Raw genomic sequence first — 26,322 nt, forward strand, 5'->3', positions numbered from 1 at the left:
GTGCTTTGAAAGTGACATTAGGTAACAAATGACCTCCAGATGAAAGACAGCATTCCCCACTAGATTGAATATGGACAATCGTGATCCCAGATGAGAAATAAGAATAACGTTTTGACCAAGATTTTATTTCACAAGAGAGAGAAAAGAAAACTGAAAGTACAGATTGTGCATCATGCATCTTTTCCCTGTCTGGGGAATACCAATATGTTTAAGATTGCCAAAGTGCCCCTGTAAAGTTGTGAGAATGAAAATGTGTTGAGTTTATAATTTATGTTTTTTTTTCATGGCATTTTTGCTTTTGAAGTAAGCCTTGGAATTTTTTTGTAAAACTTTTTATTTAGTGTTCTCAGACCGAGCAGAAGACAACTTGCGATGAAGAGTCCAGGAGACATTAGTTAGTTTTAGGGGATCACAATCACAAGGCAAATAGTTTGGGATCCACAAAGGACGAGAGTTTTGTGTATACTTGTGTGGAGCTACTCTCTTACACCACCCTCAGGTCAAAGTATAAAATGTCCATATTGCTGGGAAACTTATTGGGTACTTTTATCTTTTCATTTTGCGTCACCTTCAGGGAAAACCTTCTGTTTTCAGCCTCGCTGCTTGTGGAGCTTTGAGATGAGCTTTTCAGCCACAAAGGCTGAAATCAGAAGTAATCTGAAGACATACATACCAGTTCATTATTGAAAAGAGATACGTTATGTGCAGAAACATCTATCTGGATGCCTTTGATGGATTTTTAAATGCTAAACTAGGAACCATGTTTTTTTAAGAGACCATTTTTAAGAGAATTAAACATTGCATATGCATTTCTGTTGGTTTTCATTTCTCTTTAATTGTCTCTTCTGATTCATTTTCCCACTTTGAAGCCCTCCCATTCCTTCCACCTTTATACGGTTTAAAGGCGCCACCTTCTGATCATTTGTATAACGTTTGCGTTTATGGCTTCTGAATATATTTCTCCAGAGAATTAGAAGATTTTCAGAGAGTAATACAGATTTACATACATATAGGAACATCAACACCATAAATGTATATGCATTTATTTATTTTACCATTCAACATCAGCTGACCAAATAGTCCACTGCACTGATGGTGATGCGCAGCAGGCCCTTGTTGGACACTCAGTGGCTGACGGCATATTTTCCTCGGGGCCAGTGATGTGTTTGAGTGAGTCTGTTTTCTCTGAGCGTGTTGCCTGGGAACCAGCAGTGCACTTGGATCTGATCGGCGTGATAATCAGGCTGAAGTGCCGTTTTCGTCACTACTCTATTATTATTTTTTTATATATACAGACAAACTTGGAGATATGGCTGTTATAAAGGGCTGCAGCTTGGCTGAGGGAACTCTGGGAACAAACACATCAAATGTTTTATATATTTTTAAATTTTGACGAAATATTATGCTTACATAGACATTATTAAATGGTGTGAGTAAAAGAATGAATGTCTCCATATCACGCATTAGTGGCCAACGTTTTAAAGGATATTTAATAATGGGGCTGTACAAAGAGGGAGGTGCTGGAGCTGACAGCGTCCTGCCTGGTGGTGTCCCCGTGTGCAAAAAGATTAACGTTTCACTGCAGTCAAAGGTGAGCTGGAGTGACCTCCATCCTTGGCCTTCCTCATGTTCACATGCCCCAGCCCTGTGAAACAAAACACACAAAAAACACAGCTACTACAAACCATAACAAGATTGACTGAGGTTGAATGATTAAACTTCTTCTCTGATCATAAACCAAATTCTGCTTCTCTAAATACTCCTGAAGTACTCTGAGTTTGTATTAAAGGGGAACTCGCTCTTGTGATTTTACGCATTGGGATCAGTTCATTTGTCATGAGGAGAACTCATGCTACTCACTGCCACAACTGGAGGAGCTTTCTAAAGTCCAAGAAAACAAACCCTGGTTTTTCACAGGCAGAGAGGGGTCCAATTACAAATGCTACTGATTTGCATAAGATTTGTATCTGAATGTCTGAATGTGTTGACTCTGCTGCATTAATGTGACCATTATTTGACAATTTACCATCACGTCAAGGCTGGATTACAAGCTAGGTACAACTGTAATGTACACAATTTGATGATTAGGGATATTGTATTAACTAATTCATGTAAAGATAATGCAAACTGTTAATCAAGTGGTTAATTCTGTCTTTGGGTTCTTTCTTAAACCTTTATTTGAAAGTTTACAGTGAAGCGAGACAGTAAGAACCAGGGACATTGCGACTCCAATTATGACTTCCTTTTACAGTTACCAGTGCTTTTTTGTTGTGCTTTTATCTCCAATTCTAATACATTATTTCACTCTTAGAACTTGAATAAAATACTATTAATATAGTACACTTGTATTATTTAACACTAACTGTATCTTTCGCAGCAATTTCCGCAACAATACAAGCTATCTAAGTGATTTTAGAGTTACGATTTCCTAAACATTTAAACATATCAACCTTATATCACTGTAGGCCCGCGCATACAGCTCGTGGATCCGTTGTATGGATTGTTTATTAACTCACTCAGTGTTGAGTGATGACCATGTGACATTCTTTCACGCACCTCGATGAAAAGAAAGTAAACCCAAGAGGCTCTCTTGGGATCCCGGCAGCGATGGGAAGCCCCATCACAGGGTTAAAGGTACAGCGGCGTGCGTCAGCTGATGCGTGGCGTCACGTGACGAGCGCGTGGGGGGCGGAGGCTAGTCCCCCCTGTCCTCGCGCTGAGCTGCGGGCTGCAGGCGGCTCTCAGCAGCTTCCTGCCGCGCCGACAAGCGTCTTCAGTCTCATCACTGATCATGTGCCTCGCTCTCTGGCTGTCCGTGGCTCCGCAGCAGGAAGTTCGCCTCGTTTTCTTCCCCTCGCGTTTCTCCTCTCCCTGCACTTGACGGCCACATTCGCGGCATTGTCACGTCCCTCTTTTTCTTTCTCATTTGCTGTTCCTTTGGCCGCGGCTCTGCGGAGACAGAGACCGGCGGCCAACACCGGCACAGCCCCCTCCCCGCTCCTCCCGCGGCCAGGGAGAGCAGGTTCATGGAGGCCCCGGTGGAGCAGAAGGAGCCGTCGCCGGTGGGCAAGTCTCTGCCGCTGCCTACATTGAGTCCGGCCGTGCCCCCCTACGTCACGCTGGGCCTGACGGTGGCCTACACCGTCTTCTACTCCCTCCTCTTCATCTTCGTCTACGTGCAGCTCTGGCTGGTGCTGCGCTACCGACACAAGCGCTTCAGCTACCAGACTGCGTTCCTGTCGCTGTGCCTGCTGTGGTCGGCCCTGCGCGCCGTGCTCTTCTCCTTCTACTTCGACAACTTGGTGACAGCCAACAAGTTGGGCCCGTTCCCCTTCTGGCTGCTGTACTGCTTCCCCGTGTGCCTCCAGTTCTTCACGCTCTGCCTCATGAACCTCTACCTGGCACAGGTGAGTTACAGTTGGTGGTGGTGGTGGTGGTGGTGTAGCAGCATAGTGCAGACTGGTTTGAAAGTCAATCTGCAATGTATACATACATGTGGGAAACAAGAGCACACTTGCATCCAGCGATTGTCCTGAACAAGCTCCTTTTAACGAGTTAATTATTATTTATGAGACATTCCTTATTATTCCAGGGTGTTTTTAAGTGTCATCATGTCTGAAGGAGGTCATTTAACATACACTGACCTCATGTGAACCAGTGCCTGAAACCCAAGCATAACATGGCTCCTGGTCATGACTTGAACTTGAACAGAATACAATGATCATTTAGAGATAGTCACATTAAAAACCTTTAAACTAGGACTGATCACTTTGTTTAAAGTCATACCACAATATTGAGTAACTAATGATTATTTCCTCCTATTGATTATTCTTTATTAAGTTTCTTTTCTTCAACCGCCCATGCTTTTTTTTAACAAACCAGCAATTGTTTGACATTTTTGCCCGATAAAAACATTTCTGCTAATCCACTAATAATTCCAGCTTTAAATGTATTGAATTATATAACGATGAACTTGATGTTCAGAGCAATGAACTGCATCTCCGTTCCTTTGCTTTGACTGCTGCAGTGAATCCATCTGACGTGACGCTCTAGTAGTCACTGTGACAGGACCCTGTGCTGTGTGAACGCTGTGCATCCAATGCGCACAACTCTGCTGTTCAACTGCGAGGTTCCTGTTTCAGAAGAATATATTTTGTAGTTCTCCTTTGAGTGAGAATACAGAAGTGAAAGTGGGCTGCCTAAACAGCGTGAAGCGGTAACTGGTGTCTTTTCACAGGTTGTTTTCAAGGCAAAGTCGAAATACGCACCCGAGCTTTTGAGATACAGGTAAGATTCAAATCCCTTCACCATTAAATTATATTTGTCTGTGATTTTATTTTGGCCTTGAAAATAAACTTTTGAGGTTGATAGTGTTTTTCCTGATCCTCAGGCTGCCGCTGTACCTGCTCTTCCTGTTCATTAGCCTTGTGTTTTTAGTGGTGAACTTAGTGTGCGCCCTGCTGGTGAGGATGTCCTTTGCAGAGGCCCACACCATCGTGCTTGTGAGGGTCGCCATCAACGACTCGCTCTTCGTCCTGTGTGCCGTCTCCCTCTCCTTGTGCCTCTACAAGCTTGCTAAGATGTCGCTGGCCAACATTTACCTGGAATCCAAAGTAAGACATACTTGCCTGTCCTGTTTGGCCCGGAGAGGAACATTAGATGAATTATTAAATGAATTATAAGTATAAGTTCTACTACAGCTCTGCACCCTCTGGGAAGAAAGGGAACAAAAGTGACTTTTGTGTTGTGTGTCAGGCGCTGCTTATCCTTGTGTGAGGATGCACGACTTCCTATCAATTGTGCTGTGTACATAGTGATTGTTTCCTAGCAACTTGGTATTGTTCTTGTGACACACCGGGTGCACTTCAGCAAAAATATAATTGGCACCTTGATTGCAAAATGTATCGTCGCTGTTCTCACCTTGAGTTTCCCTGTAGTTAAAAAAAAAGAAAGAAAAAAAAGATGGTAATTTGTTATCAACTCCTCTTTATCTGTGCAGGGGACGTCAGTGTGCCAGGTGACAATCATAGGAGCCCTGGTCATCCTCCTGTACTCCTCCAGGGCCTGCTACAATCTGGTCGTCCTGGGACTCTCAAACAAGAGCATCAACTCCTTTGACTACGACTGGTACAACGTTTCAGACCAGGTGAACCGCCAGAGGTCCCAATGGGCAGGCTTTTTTCTTCTTCTCTATGAGCATCAGTGGAAAGAGACTGTTTTTGTTCATTTTGTTTTAGCCTTGTTGACCGTGTTTTTTCCTCGTGAGGACCTTGATTAGGAGACACAGCTGCCTCCGTCTCTGGGTCAAAGAGCGTTTCATTAGTAAACGTGTGGCATTCTGTTTTTCAGGCTGATTTACGGTCGACTCTGGGCGACGCCGGCTACATCGTCTTCGGGGTGATCTTGTTCATATGGGAGCTGCTCCCCACCTCGCTCATGGTCTTCTTCTTCAGAGTTCGGCAGCCAGACCTCGACAGGGTGAGCCCGCGAGCACCCAAACAGTGTTTTCTAACTTGGGGGTGGGGGGAAGAATACTCCCTGGGGTCACAAGATGAATCTGAGGAGAGAGGGTGACAAGATTGTTTATAGGAGTCCAGGCCTGTTTCTGCCTTGTTGTTTGATGCCTTCAACATGTAGTCAAGTTAAAAACGAGGCAAACCGGTTGGGAACTGTGCGGTGCTAAAAGTGAGTGTGTAATACAGTCTTCTAATATAAGACTACGACATCTTACCTTTTGTGTCGTCAGAGCGGCTCGGGGCTTCCCGGTCACCTCTTCTCCTCCAGGGCTTATTTCTTCGACAACCCGCGGCGTTACGACAGCGACGACGACCTGGCGTGGAGCGTCATGCCTCAGAACATCCAAGCCAGGTAAACGCCGCGATCCGATCACCAAAATGACGTCCATGAAGTGGGAACGAGAAGCCTGACGGCGTTGTTGGATTTGACCCCTCCAGTCTGGCTGCCGACAATTACGATTGGGGGAGCGAGAGCAGCAGCAGCATCAGCGCCTACGTCGGAGGAGACGACGGTCACCTCCTCCCGCCTCCTCCAGAGGAGCTCAGCCATTACTGACCGGCGCTCACGGCTCCTGTCGACTTCTGGCTCCTTTTTGTATACTTTTGCACAGTCTCTTAGTGTCAGAGGCACACGGGTCCTCGACACCATACATTCAGTCTTCTATTTTGTCTAGAGAAGAAGAAATAACCAGCATGTGAAGGTCCACTGATGGGACATTGATTTTGCACACTCCTTGTACAAAGTGATCTGCTTTTAAACATTTTCAGTGAATAGTTTGTATTGAATACTGTTTAATATATTTTCTGCCTTTTGTAATATGAACTCTATTACTATTTTATGTAGCGTGTTCTTTTTCATACATATTTGTTTATATAGAGGATATATTCATGGAATTGATATTAAAACAGTTTGAATGCTGTGAAATATGGCATTCATTTCTCATAACACACCAAAGTAAACTTTATTGATGAACCGACATTAGGTTACTCATTCTTTCCTTTAAATGATTTCATTTTATTTTTTGGGATCCTTATTTTTCCCCCTCTAGTCTGACCGTAGGAACATTTTACTACACAGATTACTTTTGTACACGACAAATACATCTTTGAATCCAAGGTTTACATTTTGTATGACATAATTACTCTAACTGGACAGTAATAAAGACTTTGATTAACATACAGGTATGAAATCACCGGTTGTAGTTGAGGACAGATGAAACTGGGGCATGGAGTTGGATCAAAAGCTCAAAAAGCTTCTTCTGATAAACTAAAGGAACATTTTTAGGATTAGTGGCAGAATATCAAGACCAGCAGGCCGGACACGTTTCTCACTAAAGGAACATTCTCACTTTACTTCTGAGGCTTAAGTTTCGATATGTTCTTGGAAAAGGTCTGTATTGGTTTTCAAATGTTAGACATTACATTTGGGACTAATTTAAATCAAGCTCTGATTTGTTTGGTATCGAATGGACAAAGTATAAATATAAAGCACTTGATAAATGAAATGAAAGCTATTGCAGGACATTAAGTCGGAAAAAAATAATCTAAAAGCCTTTCATGCAATAGTTTACTGGTTGATATTTACCGCATGATCAATATACTACAATATTATAATGTTCTTTTGACTATCTAAATCACATTTTCAGGTTTTTTGATAATCACCGACATGCTGTAGTTTACAGAGCAATAAAGGCAACGCTACGGATATTACGTTTAAAATGGAAGGGAGAGTTGAATATGCTGATGGTTAAACGTGTTTTTCCTCTCACTTGTCAGTGTGAATAACCTTATTGCCATTATGAGTAATCATATTAATGCTGCGGTCCAGAAAATCAGACAAGCGAGGTGTGTACAATGTCGACCTGCAGAGGGCAGCATGACACCGCTTACACTGCGGGTGTTAAATCTGTGCACATTAATTTTCTTTGAATTATTACTGTGCTGCAAATGATCAGATTCAAACTAAGACCAAACAATTTGTCAGAAAAAAAGATGTTTTTAATTTAGATCATTCCTCATATTATTGCAACCTCAAGTACATTTAGCAATACAGTAGCTTATAACAGCTGATTCCATGTGAAAAGCATAACACATTAAGCATATGCAGAACACTGTACCTTTAAGGAATTTACTGCAAAAAAACAATATGCAAAAGCTGTAGATTCTCTGGGAGAAGTTTAATTCCTGGTGATTTTCTGAAAATGTCAGCTGTAATGTGAGAGCTCTCCACCGGCAAGCCTTTAATTTCATCCATAAGGTGAAAGAGCAAAAAACAAGACGATCCCTTTCAATACAATGTCGTGACATTCAATGTCCTCTGGGCTTACCCAGTTTGCTGAAAACAAACAGATATTACTGTTTGTGTTTGTCTTGTCTCAATAAAAATGGATCTTCCACACACTCACGTAAAAAGTCTGCTGCTTTTCCATGTAAAACACACACACAGGAACATACGCACACACACGCACACACACACGCACACTCGACAGGCCACTTTCTGAGGACAGAGCACTTAAAGGCTGTTTGCAGGGGATGCAGGTCGCCCACTAGCTGGGATCTGATGCTTTGCCAAGTTCAACCTTTTCTCCTTTTTCTCCTGCACACAGAGGAAACAGAACACACAAGAGATGATATAAAAGAGCGTAAAACAAACACACGGAGGGCCTGAAATAATACAAACGGTTTGTGCAGCTTTTACATCAAAACCTACCCGTTAAGTATTTTTCTTTAGCTCTGGCTCGCTCATCTGCGTCAAAATACCACACCGTTATAGCATACCTGGGGAGACAATCAGAGCACTGAGTCACTGTGCAACCGACCGGGTCACCTGGGTGTGTGCAGCCGACGGATTTGGATGCTGACCTGGTGGCGAAGGCGGGCTGAACCTCGTGAGGGTTCCGCCTGTCGGACCAGAACAGCAGCAGACGGTCAAATCTGGGCTCTATGTCGGCAAACTGTGCCTTTCCTTCAGGGAAGATTCGAAGAAGGCCACCGTGTTCCTGGAAGAGCAGAACAAGAAGGAACAATCCCAATTTTGTATACAAATCAGGACAAAGCAATCACAGGAAGGTAAGGAAAGACTGGAGGAAGCAAACAATAAGAGAAGGAGTGGACATTTTTCGGATCCTGTTACGTTCATCCGTATTTAAAATCGTAAACATTCAGGGAATGTGTCCTAAAACTGCATTTATCACTGTTACAGAAGATGCACTGTCAGGCTTTTTGAAATTACAAACGTAAGAGGATAATGTTAAGGAAATTTGATGTCCAACTCCGTGGGCTAGAGGAGGAAAGCTTAGGATCGGAAGCAGCGGCGGGGGGAAGGCTTTCCTGTGGAGGGATAGGAAGAATAACCCACAGGAAAACTGCTCCAGCTGGATAAAGGACGTGGAGAGTGAAAAAGCAGATTGCTGCAAGCGTGCCGCTGAAACTCTCACACAGTTGATATGATAGGCCCCTCTCTTCACACGCAAACTAGCAGGGCAGAAAGGTTCACACCCTCCGTCCGAGAAGTAATGTTATTCTCATTTATACTACTTTGAATGAGGGGGAATGCCGGTGGTGACTAAAATAAATAAAGCACAATAGGGTCAGAGAAGATAGGAGAAAGGTTTTTCCCTCCTGAAACACGTAGGCGGCTAAAGCACCACTGATTTGGACCATTGTTTAACGGCACGATATATTCAAATTGTGGCCTGGAAGAAAGGATGAACACAGGGTGACCCTCGCAGGACATCAGCTTCTGACCTATATCAAGCTGAGTAATCATTTTTGATCTCCGGTGCAGCCTTTTAGGTAGGAAACTGCTGACATCACAGCAGGTTTTATTTTTTGGAAAATACTGCTGTGCACTGGATACAGAGCATAATGACAGAGAGTTTTACAATTCACACCCATCTTTGAACTCTTTGATCTCAACTACACATCAGTAAACGTTGGTGACTGCATCATTTACAGTTGCAACGCTTTCACAGGGACAAAACCTGTTCACAGACACACACCTCACACAGTACTCAAAACCGCCTCTCAAAGTAAAAAACAATATTTTTTTAAAATTAATTCTGACAAACTTGCCAAAGATGATGAAGGAAGAAATACAATCCAGCCAAACCTGCCACCCTCATGCTCGCTGAGAGCATGTTACACAAAAGGAAGTCACATGGTGTACCCTTAGATACCGGTATGACTAAGTTGGAGGCGGCCACTGAAACCTTTACCTTGGTGGAACAAGTGTTGGTGTAACTATGTAAACATGTGTACTTTCAACAATATGATTAATGTCAAGAGTTAGTGTGTGGACTGAGTGGCTCTGAAGAAACGACAGGAAGGACGACGCTGAGCGCTGTGACCCTGACTGTTCACGCACGTCACACAGAGCGCTGGGATCGTGTCTGTGAGTCTCTACAGAATGCGTCAGCTGTGATAGACGGGTGAACCGTCCTTACCTCCCGCCAATTGCATGCTGGGAAACACTCACACTCCCAGCCCCGACACCCTGAGCGCTCTAGAAAATGGATGGATTTATATTTATACATCTTGGTGCAGCAAAAAAGCTGTGCAGCACTTTTGCATCTGAACATACACTATCTTATTGCAATTATTTCACTTCTCAAAATAGAAGCAGTTACAGTCTTTATGTCTTATCAGGGTCCATATTTATAAATATTAATCGAAAGGGGGTGTATTTTTGGGGGGATGGGTTCAGTTAAAAACATACCTTGGAGAGAATCTGCATTTACTTATACTGAAAGGTATTTCCAGTGGATGATTCATTCCCTCCACACTTTGACTTTCAGCTTGTATCCATCTTTTTCCTCCCACCAGAGTGGCTTGTTTCTTATATTTTTGTCACATAGGTGAACAGAGAACATTGAAAAGCAGCAACTGGTCATACATAACTGAAAAATGATGTACCAAACTGTGACTTTCCGGAAAATTGTACAAAGACTTCTGCATTGCGGACTTTAATGACTACGAAGTGTTGGTACAATGCATCATATGGACCAACTAATCTGAGCAGAAATGTGAATATAATGACTTTGTATCGAAGTTAAGCAGTTGAAGAGACGCAATGTTGAAAATTGTGTGTAAATAACTGGAGCAACTGAACCTGAACATTCCAACGCCATGTCATTCTCTCACAGAGCCTCCGTATCCAGGCAACCACATTCTATAAAACACAGCTAATCACATGCCTATTAAACAACCAATCAGGGACTAGATTTGAATCATTCATGTGTCCACGCGGTCCCAGAACATGGCTCGTTTGAGTAATTGAAGCATCACGAACATGACAAAAGAAATCACGCAACAGCTTAACCGATTAACAAACGAGCAGTCGGACCGACCTGGTGCACAAAAGATTTAGTGTACACATAAAAAACTGTGATTGTGTTGAGAGTGCAAGGGCAAACACAGGATGGATTATAAACCCCAAAAAACAGCTGCAAAAGTGGGTCACAGGTTAGGTTGAATGACAACTTATTGGCATCTGTTGGCTATACATAGCTACAACGTGGTGACATGTTTTTAAAATACTTTGATTTCATATAGTGCTTTTCTAAATACACAAAGACGCTTTACATAGGAATCATTCACACAGTGATGAGAGGAGCTACCATGCAAGATGCCACGTCAGGACGATCTAACTTTTATACACCGTAGTAGCAGCTACGCGAGAAATTTTAGGGTTAAGTGTCTTGTTCAAGGACACATCGATGCGGGCTAGCGGCCGGAAGGACGACTCGTGCTCACAACTGTACCACGGTCGCCAACATGAGACACCTAACGTACTCCAAACAGTCGTTTCTCTCCAATTTGTAGGTGCGGTGGTCAACACAGGAGGTGTTAAGATATTGTTTCTTCCTTCTCAATAACGATTTCTGAACTCGCTTATTGAACAATACAGAGTATTGATCCAATATCAGTGAGTTAACTAAAAAGAGTTTAACAAATTATCTTTCTACTATCAGTTTAATATTTCTGTGATTATCTTAAAACTGTATTTATTCAAGTTTGTAGGTGTGACATAACATGCACCGTATAATTATAATTTAGCTTCGCCAAATATGAATTTTTACTGAATGGAGCTTGAATGCATCATATGTGAAACTTAATACAACCTTAAACGGTTAGCGACACATGCTGTTTCCGTGCTGCGTTAATTCGTTTGTAAATGATATGATGTAATATTGCATCGGTGCATAGAACTGCACACTCGGCAATACCCGTTACAGCATTTTAGGCTTTATCGTAGGCAGTTCCAATACCAGTTTCGAAATGGCTCTACAGAATAAGAAAAAACTGCCAATGAGTGATGATATTCATATGTCAAGAATAGTCATGATAATAAATGTCAAACAAATTTCATCAACAAATGAACGGCAGTCACATGCGAGTCACACTAGTCAACTGGGACATGGTGGACATGGACTGTTAAATTAGATGTTTATCTTCTCTACCCTCTCAGAGCAGAAGACGGGTCCCTCAATCATATGCATTCAACTAACCTCATTGCTTGTTTGAAGACCGCTATTAATTGCAGCTTACTTCACAGCCAGAAGACAGACTTGTGCATGGCCACATTCTACCACTAACTAGCATTCATAGGAGTTTCCTGTAATTACGTAATTTTCATATTTAGGTCTCGAGGTCAAGTATGTGAGGAAATCTAGAAGACAATCTCTTGTCTACTTCTATGTCTTAGTCAGTGAATCATGAAAGACACCCTCCTGTTCTTAAGAGTGTTGTTCCTTTCTGTTGTGCAGCATCCTGTTGATCTGTCTCATAATTGAGAGGCGAGTAAACTCGTTTGTTCAAACGTTCGCTTCCTTAATAAATGAGAAAGAAAAACATGACAAAACCAGAATTGCCGCCTCACAGTCGTATGCTTCATTACTTCATTACATTTTTGTGGAAATGTCATAATGAAAATATAATTAATAGACAAATGAATTCTTGAGTTACGGCCCAAAAATATTGTTTTATCTCCTAATTAGTTGATCCCTGAGTCCAAGTAGAGGTTTGTACTACATTTGAAGAAATTCCCTCCCGGCTTAACTGTGATATTATGTTCACAAGAAAGAAACGAATAGATGAAAAACAACAAAACAAAGTTCTCTGTTGCGGCCGCCGAGGTGCTTACTCGTGAAAAACAATCCTTTTGTGTCACTGTGTCAGTCAGTAGCAAATCACGAAGGGGTTCAATTCAAACGTAATGGCTCATTAAGATTATACATTTTAAATTTGGTGTTGTAAATTTAATAAGTTCACCGCCTGCTGATTGAAACGGGCGGTTTCAGCCGTTACGTTTAATATTTCCTCTGCCGCATGCTGGATAGTTTTATCTCGGGACAGACCGCAACGCCTCAGCCACACAGACACCACTTGTGTCGATGAGTGAAGACAACATTGAGCTCACAATTTGTCACAACAAAAAGGGTCAAAATAAGACATTAGAAACAACGTTTAAACTATTTAACTAACATCATAAGTTAAGATCCGTATTATATTGTAATTCATTCCCATGCACGTTGTTTGGAGTAATCACAGTAACTGGCTCGTCTGCCAAAAAGTGAGGAGTCTTTCTTTAGCGCGTTCCTGCTGATAACGGAAGAAAACAGATAACGTAATGGACGTTGCATACACTTGCATTATGGTGTGTTCAAGATCTACTCAACAAGACTGAGTAGTGGGCAAAGGGTAAATTATAACGCTATCATGATGTGTTCAAATGTAATCTTGTAAAATGTAGTTTTTGGTGGGAAAGTTAAGGTGTTTAAAGCAATATAAATGACAGATTAAAGAAGAAATTGTGACCCGTTTAACTTACTCATTCTCGCTCTAAGCATTTAATATTCATTATTAAACAACTAATGCCAAGATTTATTTCAAATTAATAATACAATAATGTATTTCCTAATAAAAAAAATTGTGTTTTATACAAATAACCAATGTTGATGACAATAACAATCTAAAAACGGAAATCATTTAGATGTTTTAAGGATAACACTAAAGGTCGGACGGTTGAAATAATTTTTTGGGAAACTGGTGAGGAAGTTTTTGGGAGCCTTACTGTCAGATTCATTTGAATATTCCTTCAGCTAAACAAAACTAAAAACTGTGCACCAAAACACCAGAATTGTTTGAAATGCTTGTTTTATCCATATGATGGGAGTAATAAACGGCGGCATTAAGACCTGCGTCTCTTTCTTCCGCCTGTGTATCTACTCTCCTGCAGGGGGAACTATGGAAAATAGCACGGGGGCGCTCTTCTCCCCGATCGGGTGTGGCTGGATTAGTAGGATCTCTGCATTTTAATGGGATTATAAACAGGGAGAGTGGCCGAACGGCACGTACCGACACGTAACCTCTACCACTGACTCTACTCGGGTGTCCCGAGTGGAAGAAAGCAGGGCAGAGGAGACGACCTCACCATGGAGTCATAAACTTGTGACAGAAAGTCCAACATGAATGTAGACACCAGAAACATGGCCTTTTTGTTTATCATTTTTCTTTTGATTATTAGTTCAGAGAAATTTGAAGTGATCATTTCAAATGACAAATTAATCAATGTTATAACAAAAAAGCAAACGATAAACAAGAGAATGAATTACGGCATAGTTTAGTTCATGATGAGGTCATCTGGTACTTATTGACATTATTTGCTCTGTACATCACTTGCATACCTTGGCAGTCCAATCTTTATTAAGATAATATATGCATGTGACACAGCGCCCATCGCCGTTGGGATTATCCACATGGCGCACGTATCCTGTACCCTTTCCAGGGTAACACGCCACCATTGCCTGAAGAAAGGACAGGAAGATGAAAAAGCGTGATTAGTAAAAGCAGATGCACAGATAGCATAAACATATGCATTAAATGTCGAGATCTCATGTGCAAATAAACAAGTCAGAGGTAGTGCATGACTACAAAGGAGGCAAGACTGCATTAAGCCAGATGACACTGGCCTTGCCTCACCTGCACCACGACTCATACAAGAAGAGACCGATTACAACACAGCTGCCTCATTATAAACTTTAAACTAGCGAGAAAATAAACCGGAGATATCGTGCAGCACGTCAACTTCCCCTTGCCTTTTCCTGCTCTATTAAGAGTTGCATGATCTGCTTGGGTGTTGGCAGCGAACCCCTATGAGCTCTTGTAAACTTCTTGGTGTAAACAGCGTAGAATGTCCCTTGGAAAGGAGACACGCACACTAGCGATGACTGCCGGGAAAGACTGCGAACGAAACACTTGAATTTTCTTCTGAAAGGACTTTCCATGGAAGACGAAAAAAATCCATCTGATTTATAGACTTAAAACTGCTGGCAATACCAAAGTGTACAGTATTTCAGATATCCGACCTTGAGTACTGGAAATTGTCAGCCAACACTTTGGGACACTGTGCAACTGCGTGGGTTTTGACTTGAAAGGGGAGCTGAGGTAAGTGGCGAACGTGTACAAACCCAGAGGGAAGATTCTGCCCTCATGCACCGTGTCTAAGCTGTGATATGACAAACAAAAGGCAAGTTCTTCCATGCACTTGGTTCAACATAAACCATAACATTATTATAAACACTCTCCTCCTCCTTCACTTGCCCTCATAACAAGTGACGTATTCTTACGTTTCTATGTTTGACTTGACTCATGTATGTCGGGAAATGATAAGATAGGATGATTATCCAAATATTTGTATTTTGAGGCTTTGGGCTGAATCAATGAACTAATAATATGGAAGCCTGTTGGTCCACATACTTCTGGACAGATGCATTTTATTGTACCACATCATAACCGTATTTCAAAATCTGTACGTGCAAATTCTTGTATTTGTGATGTGCGTCTACGTCACACATACGTCTGAATCTTGTTTACCTACGCATCTGACCATGGTGGTCCACATTGTGCTCGCATCTACAGAGTGAATCAGGTTACCACTGCAATGCACGGTTATCAGGGCCTTCAAAGCAAAAAAGCAACAAACTTCAACATAGCAAATGTGAGGGGGGGGTGGGGGGGGGGGGGGGGAGGAGTCAAACTGACAAAGGGCTTCCTGTCAGTAAGATGCAATACAGTGAGCTTCTCTGTAAGTGTGTGTGTGTGTGTAAAAGAGAGGGAGGGTGAAATAAGAACACAGACAGAGCGAGAGCAGAGGGGTGGTGCTGGGCCAGAAGAGAGGAGTGAACTGCTGTAAACTTTGACTCCTGGCCTCCCTTAATGGTTGTGCTACGTGCAGAGCGTGAGGAAGGTTGGCTGATCCTCTGCTATGTCGCCCCTCCCACCCTTTACTGCATGCTGCAAGGCCGGAGATGGGTAAATAGTCTTGGCTAGGAAATGTGTGTTTGCGTGTATTCAAAAATGTGAGAGTGGTGTGTGTTTTTTTGTGTTGGCTGACTGAAGGTGCGAGAGCCTTGACACATCGCAAAAATCCAGACACAGCAGTTTTGTGTTTCTTTTCCCTTCGAGTGGACAGCTGTAGAAAGTCTATGAGAGGTTCATTTGCGGTGGGAAAACTCAACACCAGCTCAAGCTGAATTATGGACCTGGGAAATATAATATATATATATATATATATATATATATATATATATATATATATATATATATATATATATATATATATATATATATATATATATATATATATATATATATATATGCAAAGTCCAGTCTGTGTTGGCTTGAACAAGTGCACTGAACATCTTGTGATGTGAGGAAAGTTCACTTTGAGAGAAGAGTAAAGAGAGTAAATTTATTTCTCATGTTTGATTGACCTCACGCGGGCCGGACTGAGAGAGCCGTAACACGCCCAGGTCTGAACTACACCATCTGGGAGAGATTTAAAGCGATAAACCCCTCCCAATGCAAACAAAAAACAAAAAACAAAACATGCAGTTAACGCATGATCAAAAAGTTAACGCCGTTAAAGGATTGGCAGATTAACGTTACGTTAACGCGTTAATCTGACAGGCCCTAATATAAATAAATAAATACACACACACATATACACATACGGGATGGGTTTTGTTTCTTCCTGTGCTAAAACAATACTTTTAAAGCGATGCCGGTGCCTAAACGGTGCCTGAACAGATACTTAGAAGAAAGCCTTTTTTTTATTGCGAAGCTAATTTTTTTTTATTTATTCAAAATGAACAATATGTTAACTAGTTAAATTATACTTTGACCAGACCCGCTCTACCAGTACGTATGTTGCGAAGAAAGAAAAGAAAAGAGGAGACTCTGCATTTGAACAATGCGGGGCCTGACCCACCTTATCCACCAGCGTGGACGGTCGCAGCGCTCCGCTGCACAGCCCAAAACCGCCGGGTCAAATAACCAAACAACCAGTCACATTTAGTAATAACAAAACTATGCTACAAGCAGCAGCAGCGCTGTGTATGATTAAATATGACTGCACATGTAAAAAATAAGTTACATAGCCAGCATTTCAACAACTTACTCCTTCCTTCCTCCTGAGTTCAGCCAGCTAGTTTTCTGGTAGACAGAAGTCACGGTGCCCCAATCAAAGCACATGTTAATGGTCACGCGGGCCCAATCACATGTCTAGGGTCTTCAGAAGGCTCTTCCATGTAGTTTGACCAGGCGTCTCTTACATAGAGGAAGACAGGTGAAATGTGATTGTATAAAAAAATCCTGTTAAACAGCTCCCAAGAAGCCAATGAAGGCGCAGCTGTGCAATGACAAAATTAGCTAATAGGTACAAATAGTTATAGTACATGTAGTGCATTTGTGAAAAACAATTACATTAATAAAAAAAATCTATAACTTTCAATAATAAAATATATATATATATATATATATATATATATATATATATATATATATATATATATATATATATATATATATATATATATTATAAAATAGTTATAACTTTGTGATTCTGTTTAGGTCTTCAGAGAAGGCTTAGAAGGCCCTGACGGCCCGCCACTAGTTTACAGTATACTTAAACCACCCACCCACCCTTTTCTGAACCAGACGGAGCTGTTCTTGAATTCGGCAAACAGCAAATGAATTTAGGGACAAACACGTCTCCTAATAATCTCGCTTTGTCTCGTAGCTTGGGCCGTTTCTCTTGCAGAGTTCCCGGCGAAAGGAAGCACCAAAATCTCCGTTACGTTTCGGTCCAGTAGACACCGGTCGTATAGGTTATTTCGTACCCAACGCTACCTCTGACCTGTATCCCCATTTAACTTCAAGTTCCTCTCAGTTACTTATGCTCCTGCATTACTCGGTGGCTCTCGTTAGGAGGCTGACCTCATTCACTCGCCATGCCGTTTGCTTCCATTCCTCAGGCACAGCTTCAGAGACCCACTAGCATTCACGGGCAAGTGTGAACTGATGTTCATTTCAGACAATTACTTTCCTATCGTTGTTTTTTTTTTAAATCTCTCTCTCCCTCTCCCTCTCTCTCTCGATGTGACAATGACATCTATTCCTATGACTGAATTCTCTATAAATGTCTTGACTAAACATTCGTTGGGCATCTAGAATAATTAAATAATTATTAATATAGAATAAACTTAATCGCTTAATATTCGAAGTGGAGATTATAGACTGAGGATCCTTCTGTTTCGTTAAGACTAATCTTTTGCACACAACTTGAGTGCTGATGTTTATTTTTCTTCCTCATCCTCAGTTTGACTCTGACAACTGCAACTCAAAGCTCAAATAAAATCAAGCATAAACTGCTTGGCGTAGGGTCAATTCTGACCTGATCACTTGGAAGGAAACACTGATCTGCTGTCAGTGCATCTCTGGTTCACTTATGTGCGCCATGAACTGGGGTGGAACGAAAAGGAAGCGCTACAAGGGGTCTGCTCACTTCACAGAAGAGATGCTTATCCAAACACGAGTACAAACAGTTGGGATGGAGACCTTGTAGCGCAGGGGAGTGTGGGAAATGAGCCCGGGACAGCTCCTTGTTTTATCTGTCAGACAGTGGTGCTGCCTCAAGAGAAAATCCCTGTTTAAAGAAATGACCTAGTTTATTATTTTCTCCGTTACTGTAGGCTGTAAACAATAGGACCTATACAGCAGTGGTGCTCCCCTTCACTCTCGACATGTTGCAGCGGACACACAAGCACAGTTTTTGGTATCATTACGCAAATACTCTGAAGGGGATTGTGTAAAGTCTTCGGCCTTGTGGAATTCGGCACGCTCCGCTTGTGTCTCATTGACAAACAAAAGATAAACGCACGGGCTGACCTCTGTGAGCTGCTTGAAGCTTCAGGCCTGCTGCTTCTACTCTCACTCAGACAAGTCATAAAATCTCATCGGATAAGGCAGCACGTTTCACGGAAACGGCAAGCAACAGCACATCTTCAAAACTGTCGTGCGATCAGTCAGGTGGTTTCCAACTCATATACAAAAAAAAAAAAAGCCAAGCGAGCCAATATCTACAGTACCGTGACTGTTTTGTGCAGTAACTGCTGAATGGCTCCATCACGCCTGTGTGTGAGCCAAGCAGGCTCACTCGGTAATTGGATCAGTCACTGATACTTTCTCGGTGCCAGTGGTAAAAGACTGGGCACAGTCAGCAAATAATATAAAAATCCATCACTGTTGCAGTTAAAAAGAAAGTCGGGAAAACAAGAGGTGTGGGTTTGAATAAAGTACTAGAGGCAGGTAATTCAATTTCTATATTGACCATCAGTTTATAGTTCCCTCATTCTGCAGGCAGGAGTGGTACGGGAACCATTTTACTTAGTAAAGTGATTTAAGATTATTATTTAACTTTTTTTTTAATGTTTCGCAAAACATTTTCCTTTTAACAAACAGTTTTTTAAAAGCACAATATCTGCTCCATCCAACATAAGTCCTCTCTCTGTCCTCAACTTTACTGCTGCAAACAATCAAAAACACAAGACGTCTTTCTCAAAGACCCACTTGGATCACAGCCAGATGCTCCTTGGACAGTCTGGCATAGTAAACGGGGAGATAAACATGTGCTCACCCAGGGGAGTGCTGTGTCGAATTTGGTGCAATTTAGACACGCGTCACGTTCAGTATTAATAAACTTTGAATAAACAGCGCTCTGTTCAGCCGTGGAGACAGGGCTTCGTGGCTCTGCAGACTCGAGGATGTTAGGTTTAGTACAGATGGTTATTGTGAAAACCGTCTCAATTTAATAATGAGACCTCTATATGACCAACATAAGTAAATGAGAACATCAGAGAGAAGATTGACTATTTCTATTGTTCTTAATGTTTATCAACGGTGTCACCCGGTCGGATTCTGCGCAAGATGAGATGCAATCTATGCAGGTTAACCAGAAACTCCTTCAGCTCAGACTCCACCGGGACCTCCAGCAGCGAGCAGCCCACCATGGGCGGACCTAAATACGTCCGTACTGCAGACGCAGCGACAGCGCGGCTGTTTAGGTGACAGTCATGGATATTTTGCGTGTTGTTAATTAAAAAAAAAAATAAAATCACACAAAATAACAGGTTTTACATTGTTATTTTGTGTACACTGTATTTCTATAAAAAGGTACATAAAAAATAAAAAGGACATTTTACACGCATTTTATATGCAAGAATTTGAACTTATTATTCTTGAAGTCACTAAGAAATACTCCAACTTTTCAATGACAACTGTTGCAGGTCTAGCATGAATACGTTGATTAAATCATCATGACCCAAAGAATCAAAATTGAATGAGACAAACAAAAGATTCATATCCCTAATTAGACATTCATCCATTCTAAACACGACATTTTAAACTTTTCTTTGGGTTAATGAACACTGAACGAGGACTGGCTATCAGTCTGAAAACTATTTTGTCTCATAATGAACAGATAGACGCTTTGCCATCATTTTTGCTGTCATTTTTCTTCCATTCATTTCAATTTAGTCATAAAATAAAAAGGACGTCAACGAATACTTCTAAACAATGTAGTTGACAACGTTTACACTGAGTGAACGTGACAAAGATGTTCCAGGAGAGGGGCAAGAAAACACTGCTATGGGTCAAGGGATATTATGGATTATCACATCTCTTGAGCGTTTCTAGTGATGCTAATACTACCAACATCCATCACATCAGCACAAAACCTGCTGGAAGACGGAGAGTTATCGTCGTTGGATTCTAGGTCGTCAGTAGCGCCAGAGAAACAGAGAAGCCAAAATGGTCGGACCTCGCTTACAGAGGCCTTTGCCCGAGGCTCGGTGTACATCAGGAAAAGCAGCGGTGGATCAAAAGTAAAAACGTTATAACAATCCCCATGCAAAGAGCTCTACAGATGGTCATTAAATACGAGATCAATGATGCCTATACAACTACTATCTTAAAATATTTGGTTTGGAAAATAAAGTTGTTGACATATCAAACTTATTTATTTACCTTTTTTGTTTACTATGTTGGAATTTGGACAATAATTATCGTTAACATCCTGCAACTGTTTTTTATGTATTCTGATATCTCTATATATTGAGTAATCTTTTGCGGCCAAGCATTAATTTAGGACAGAACGACATTAAAAAGTTTTTTCTCCATATTTCATGTACTGGAGAATGAGCTGCTATAGAACTATAGAAAGGCCCAGTCATGAAATTAATAAATCAATGAATCAGGACTAGATTGTTTGTAGGATCACAATTGTAATCAGTTACTATGAAAGCTAACTGCTAATGAAGCTGTAAACATGCCAGAGGGTCGGATGTGCTTTGGTTTTAGGGTTACTTTTCCCCAAAGACCCTTAGGGTCTGGGAGCATTTTTATTTTTTTAAGGGATAAAGTCCAAAATGGGCCAGTCCCCTCTTACACGGGTCTGGGGGCAACACAAAGCTGGTCCAATTAGCCAAAAAAACAAACAACTATGAAACACAAATAGTCTTAAAAACGTTAATGAATAAATCAAATGTAAAGTCACCCTTTACATTTGTACCCTGGTCATGCTTTGCAACGAGTGGAGGGGGGCTTGTTAGTGTATAAGTCTTAAAAGTTGACGATAATGTGTGAAAACTATGAGGATTATTATAAAATTACTTTGATTTATTTACTTATTCCTTTCCTATGCTTTCCCATTGCTCAGACACGCACATCAACATCAGCCTGTTCTCTCATCCTCTGACTAAATGTTGTTAACTAGTCTGTGTTCATTGTTCTCGTCGTCCCCTGTTGTTCTGTTACTGTATTGTCATTGTCCTACAATAAACAAAAGGGGCTTTAAGAAAGGCTCAGTGGCAGGTTGGCTCAAATTTGAGCATGGATGATGAGTGAGTCTGTCCTCCGACAAACTTGCTAACGATTACATTCATTGTTAACTGGCTGATGGTTAAACAATAAGCATGAAGGAGGTGGCATGCAGGTACTGTAGTGTACGGCGCGAGCGTCTTGCTTCAACACTCAGAGGACTGCCACCGCATGACTTCCTCTAGCCTACTTATTCTATAGAGCTTTAAGATTTAGGTCAACGGTCAACTTCCTTATGAAAGCACACATGTCCACAGTTGGTCTGTGACATTACAAATGACGCAACAAATAACTCAAGAGGCAATACAAAAACCCAGTTGCTCTTTATCAAAACACAACACTGGGGAGGAGACGGGATGGATTGTGTCTAGATCGATCTTGTTTACGTGGAACTGCTTCTTAACATTGTCAGCAGTTTTCCCTAAAAATAAGAGGCTCGGCTAGCTGTGAGTTTGGTTGGACTGACATGACAATATGCTTGTATACTGGGAGACAATATGCTTGTATACCGCGAGACAATAAGGGTTTTGCAATACTGGTAGCGAGGCCATTGAGGGAAATGTTGCCAATCAGTGCAGAGCTGTTTTAAGCCAATAAAGGATTCACAGTATTTTTCTCAGTAACAGTTCGAAATGGAATTTGCAAAACAAATACTTTTTCCCTCATCACTTCTTGCTATTGCAATATACAAACTTTTTTTTTTTGGAGATCAAGCAACATATTTTTACAATTTTGCAGCTTTTACCAAATGTGTGAAATGCTGTTTTATAAGACTGGTACACTGCAAATTTACTGTGCATCAGGTGCACAAAATAAGGCAACATTATGCTGTTGGATTGTAACATAGTTTGCACCTTGAAGGACCAAAGAACAGTGTATCTAATCTATCGCTGAAACTATTTGAGTAACTCAATTACTAAAAGCAGGTTCCGTTTTAACGCCTCTGCATCAACTCCGGAGGTGTTGGTTTTCGATGCTGCAGATTAAACTGAACACCAATTTAGAGCTACAGCGCTGGTAACGTCAATCATTAGCAGCCGGTGGGCTTCACAGTCCTTCTTGGCTAAATAATAGAGCAAACTGCTCATGTTAAGTAGGTTTAACTGATTACAAGTTGGATGCATTCAAGCTCTGTTGAGTAAAAATGTTTATTGGGCTATGATAAACTATAATGTTAACATGATCGGCTCAAAAGAGCTTAAAAAAAAAGGAATTACTGTATATTTTCCAAGCTATATAAAATAGATTTTAGAAAGACATTTATGAGCCGGTTAACTTCCCAAAACGAGCGCTGAGGAGTTTATAGAACAATCAATCAATTAAATATATGTCAGAATACTCAATGATTTAAATAAACCAATAGCTGCCTTTACTTAATCCCAGTATTTGAACTTTACACTGACCTACGAAATGGCATGCTTGTCAGAGTTATCATGTTTCACGTTCAACAACATAACCGCATAGCACTGGCTTAGTACATATATTTATAATGCAGCTGTGGCTTAATAAAGTTATTTTAACATGCTGGACACTAACATTAAATGGGGACAGCGCGTCAGCGGCGGGACAAACGTTTTGCTGTTACGAATTTTTGCATGTTCCTTGATTATGCTACGCAGGCATCAGCAAGCATTCGACATGCTGGAGCTGCCGAGAAACAAACAAGTCCCGCTGCCCGAGACTTCTCGCATTGTTATCAAGTGAAAAGGGGGAATGGGAACAATGACATTAAATAATTATTTGGGCAAAATCTTTTCCCTCTATCTTTCCAAACGCAAACTGTGCTTACATTGTGTTGTATCCCTTTGAGCCATTGATACTGGCGGACTTCCATTTGTGCAAGTCATGCTGATTTTCCCTGGTCACAATCCAGGCGTGCGTTTGCCAAGGCAACTAGGTGTTTTGACTCAGCGGCCAGCTGTGTGGAGCCGTTTTAAGGCAATAAAGGAATGATGTGCTTTCTGAAAACCGTTTCATGTTTACTCTACCAAGAACCCGGCAGAGATAAATGTAGCAGGAGAAGCTGCCTAAAAATAACAGTGTTGTGTGATCAAAGCTCTGTGCAAGCACACAAAGTACCTGAAGCAGGTTAACTGTTAGATCCTTTAAATGTCAAGCACTGCGACAACCGAACCGATGTTAAAATGACAAAATGTAAAACAGCGACTACCTTGAGACGGGTTAGTTCAGCGTTCAAGAGAATCATTTGTTTGTGCTAAATGGACTCCTGTTCGGGTCTTTGAACTGCGACCTTTTACACTGACTGAGCATGTCCCAAAGGCTTCAACAACCACCTCTTAAAAATTAGAAGGAAAAAGATAACGCATGAGAGCGACTCATCTCCTCATGAGTCACTCTCATGCCATGGAGACCAGATCCGGGTGAAAGGACAGTTTCATGTCACACACAACTCAAGATCCAAGCTGAGACAAGAATTGCTTTTGGTTGACGTATGCTGCTTTTGTTTTTTCACTACACAAGCAAACAGCAGTTAGAGGACAGTAAAAGTAAGAAAATGTTGTTGACTAAAGTCTGAAGACAAATTGGGGCTGCTCATTATCTCAGAGGAACCAGCCTAAAAATAAAAAAGGACAAAGAAAACGCATCTCAGTGTGACAGAAGCTGCCCACAGTTTTCTCCCCCACACTGCCAACCTTGATAATGCAGGCCTTCCTCTTTCCCAGAACCCAAGATGATGTCCTTAAATGTCTTGTCCACAACTCAATTACATAAGTCATATGGGAGGAAAGAATTAAATTGTCGCAGCTCTAGTTTGTTTGCCACCTTTTTACGGCGAGGTCAGGGGTCAGCTACAGAACAGCATCCCTGGAGACATCCAGCAGCACAGTTATACATGCTGCCTCTGAAATGGCGAGGATGGCTGGTGCTCTTCCTCCTCCACACACATCTAATTATGTTTCCACAGCAATAAATGTGATATGCACAAATTTGGTCTGAGCTGGGTGTCTTCCTCGTTTTTGTGTGTGCATTTGGTAGCAGCACGTGTCTAATAGAGCTGCATGGGGGACATATGCGGTATGTTATATAGCCTCAAGTACATAAACAAATGTATAGTTAGCCATAACTAACAATATAATTTCATATATATATATATATATAAATAATGGATGTGTCTTACAGCTCCGAGCTCTACTTCTGCAACACAGTCAGATGCCTGCTAAACGTACATTTCATTCAGTCCTCTGGGGCCAGAGCCCTGCTGGTTTTAAGACACCTCGTTGTGTGACAGGTGTAACTCTACAGACCAGCAGGGCTCTTGCTCCTAGGGGGACGACTGCAAACCACTGCCTGGCTTTTATACATGACACACACACACACACACACACACACACACGACATTCAGAGTGTCGGTCGTGTCTTACCACCTGCTGCAATACTTACTTTTGTCCTTCCATTTATTTTGTAGTTTCCCAGTTTGCCGTTACAATGTCTTATCAGGTCGTCCATGCGACTCATTAAAATGCGGATCTTCTCGCAGCCGGCCTCCCTGCCCTCTACCCACGTGATTTTGTCCCCTCGTATGTCTTTAGTGGAGTCGCTTTTTTGACTGACCAACTGTCCGTCTGTGAACTTGCCCGTTTTGTGCAGCGCTTGGACATTATCCAAAGTGCCGAGCCCGATTTCTGCTCCTAAAAAGTTGTCCACCACACAGATGCCGTGCTTGTTCATGCACGGGACTATGTACTCCATGGCAAGTTTCTGAGGGGATGAGCTGGTCTGTCCGTTAGGTGTGGCGGTGTTGTTGGACCGGTCCTCCCGTGGCGCGTCATCGTCCCCCGATACCTCTGTGTTTGTGGGTTGTGGTAAAGATGGGTTGTCCGCCTGCTCGGGACTTATCTTTTCCCGGTGTTTCTCCGGTGTCTTGTCGTCGTCACCTGAAGGTGTAGGCTGCTGCTCGGGCTGCTGTTTGGGAAGCTGAGCCTTGTCCGTCTCCTTGCAAATGAGCTTGTGCTTCTTCCAGTGCTGTTTCTGGTGCTCCTTGCTGCAGTAAAAGGAGCTTCGGCACCTACCACACTTGAGGAGGTTCTCCATTTTCCCACAAAGTTCACAGTACTGCTGGTCTCGGTCCAAATCGCTCTGCTCCATGTTTGCGGCTTCAAAGGGTGCACTGCGCCTTTAAATCCGATCCTTCACACGCGCCCTGCTAACCGACAACTTTGGAAACGATCCTCTGCCTCTGCCACGCTACACCGAGCGAGACGGAAAAGTAAGACTCAAAAACCCGCCATTTTAACATTCCTTCTCCCTCTCCATACCTTGTATCTGTGAAATAATGCACCAACGTGCGCCCTGGACCGAGCATTTCGGGCTTGGTCGAGGACTTCAGAGGGCTAGCTGTCGGTCCAAGGGTAGTGCATGGCGCCTCTCGGCGTGTGCTCAGCCTGTCTGCGGGCCAGCCCGCTCTGACGTCCACACACAAGCACCGCCCCTCTCGCGTTGCCATCACGGACTGTCGGACAAATGAGTGTTCAGAAAGAGGCTTGAAATCTGCGCGAAGTACGTGGAAGTAGATCATTGTAAGCGGACAGGGAGCATGTCCATGCCCATGAATGTTTAAGTCCGCCTC

At 42.0% G+C, this 26,322-nt stretch overlaps 2 protein-coding genes across 3 annotated transcripts; one reads left to right on the forward strand and one right to left on the reverse strand.

The window, feature by feature from the left end:
• Positions 1 to 2,718: 2,718 nt before the first annotated feature.
• On the forward strand, positions 2,719 to 6,441 carry gpr137ba (G protein-coupled receptor 137Ba). The gene is made up of 7 exons (XM_068567967.1): positions 2,719 to 3,407; positions 4,238 to 4,287; positions 4,391 to 4,613; positions 5,000 to 5,146; positions 5,350 to 5,478; positions 5,747 to 5,868; positions 5,955 to 6,441. Exons 1-7 carry the CDS (start codon positions 3,027 to 3,029, stop codon positions 6,070 to 6,072), a joined length of 1,170 nt encoding a protein of 389 aa, XP_068424068.1. The 5' UTR covers positions 2,719 to 3,026; the 3' UTR covers positions 6,073 to 6,441.
• A 1,062-nt stretch (positions 6,442 to 7,503) lies between these two features.
• Positions 7,504 to 26,126, reverse strand: egln1a (egl-9 family hypoxia-inducible factor 1a). Of its 2 annotated transcripts, XM_068568512.1 has the most exons (5): positions 25,137 to 26,126; positions 14,204 to 14,323; positions 8,379 to 8,515; positions 8,227 to 8,294; positions 7,504 to 8,112 (listed from the first exon to the last, which is right to left on the reverse strand). In XM_068568512.1, the coding sequence occupies exons 1-5, from the start codon at positions 25,839 to 25,841 to the stop codon at positions 8,063 to 8,065; spliced, it is 1,080 nt and encodes a 359-aa protein (XP_068424613.1). In that variant the 5' UTR covers positions 25,842 to 26,126; the 3' UTR covers positions 7,504 to 8,062. The 2 variants fall into 2 exon arrangements, with proteins under 2 accessions (XP_068424613.1, XP_068424614.1); XM_068568513.1 differs by lacking the exon at positions 14,204 to 14,323.
• Positions 26,127 to 26,322: the final 196 nt, after the last annotated feature.

The sequence above is a fragment of the Clinocottus analis genome, unplaced genomic scaffold (assembly GCF_023055335.1).
Source record: "Clinocottus analis isolate CAN_PGR_092001 unplaced genomic scaffold, fCliAna1.0.p SCAF_8, whole genome shotgun sequence".
Lineage (NCBI taxonomy): Eukaryota > Metazoa > Chordata > Actinopteri > Perciformes > Cottidae > Clinocottus > Clinocottus analis.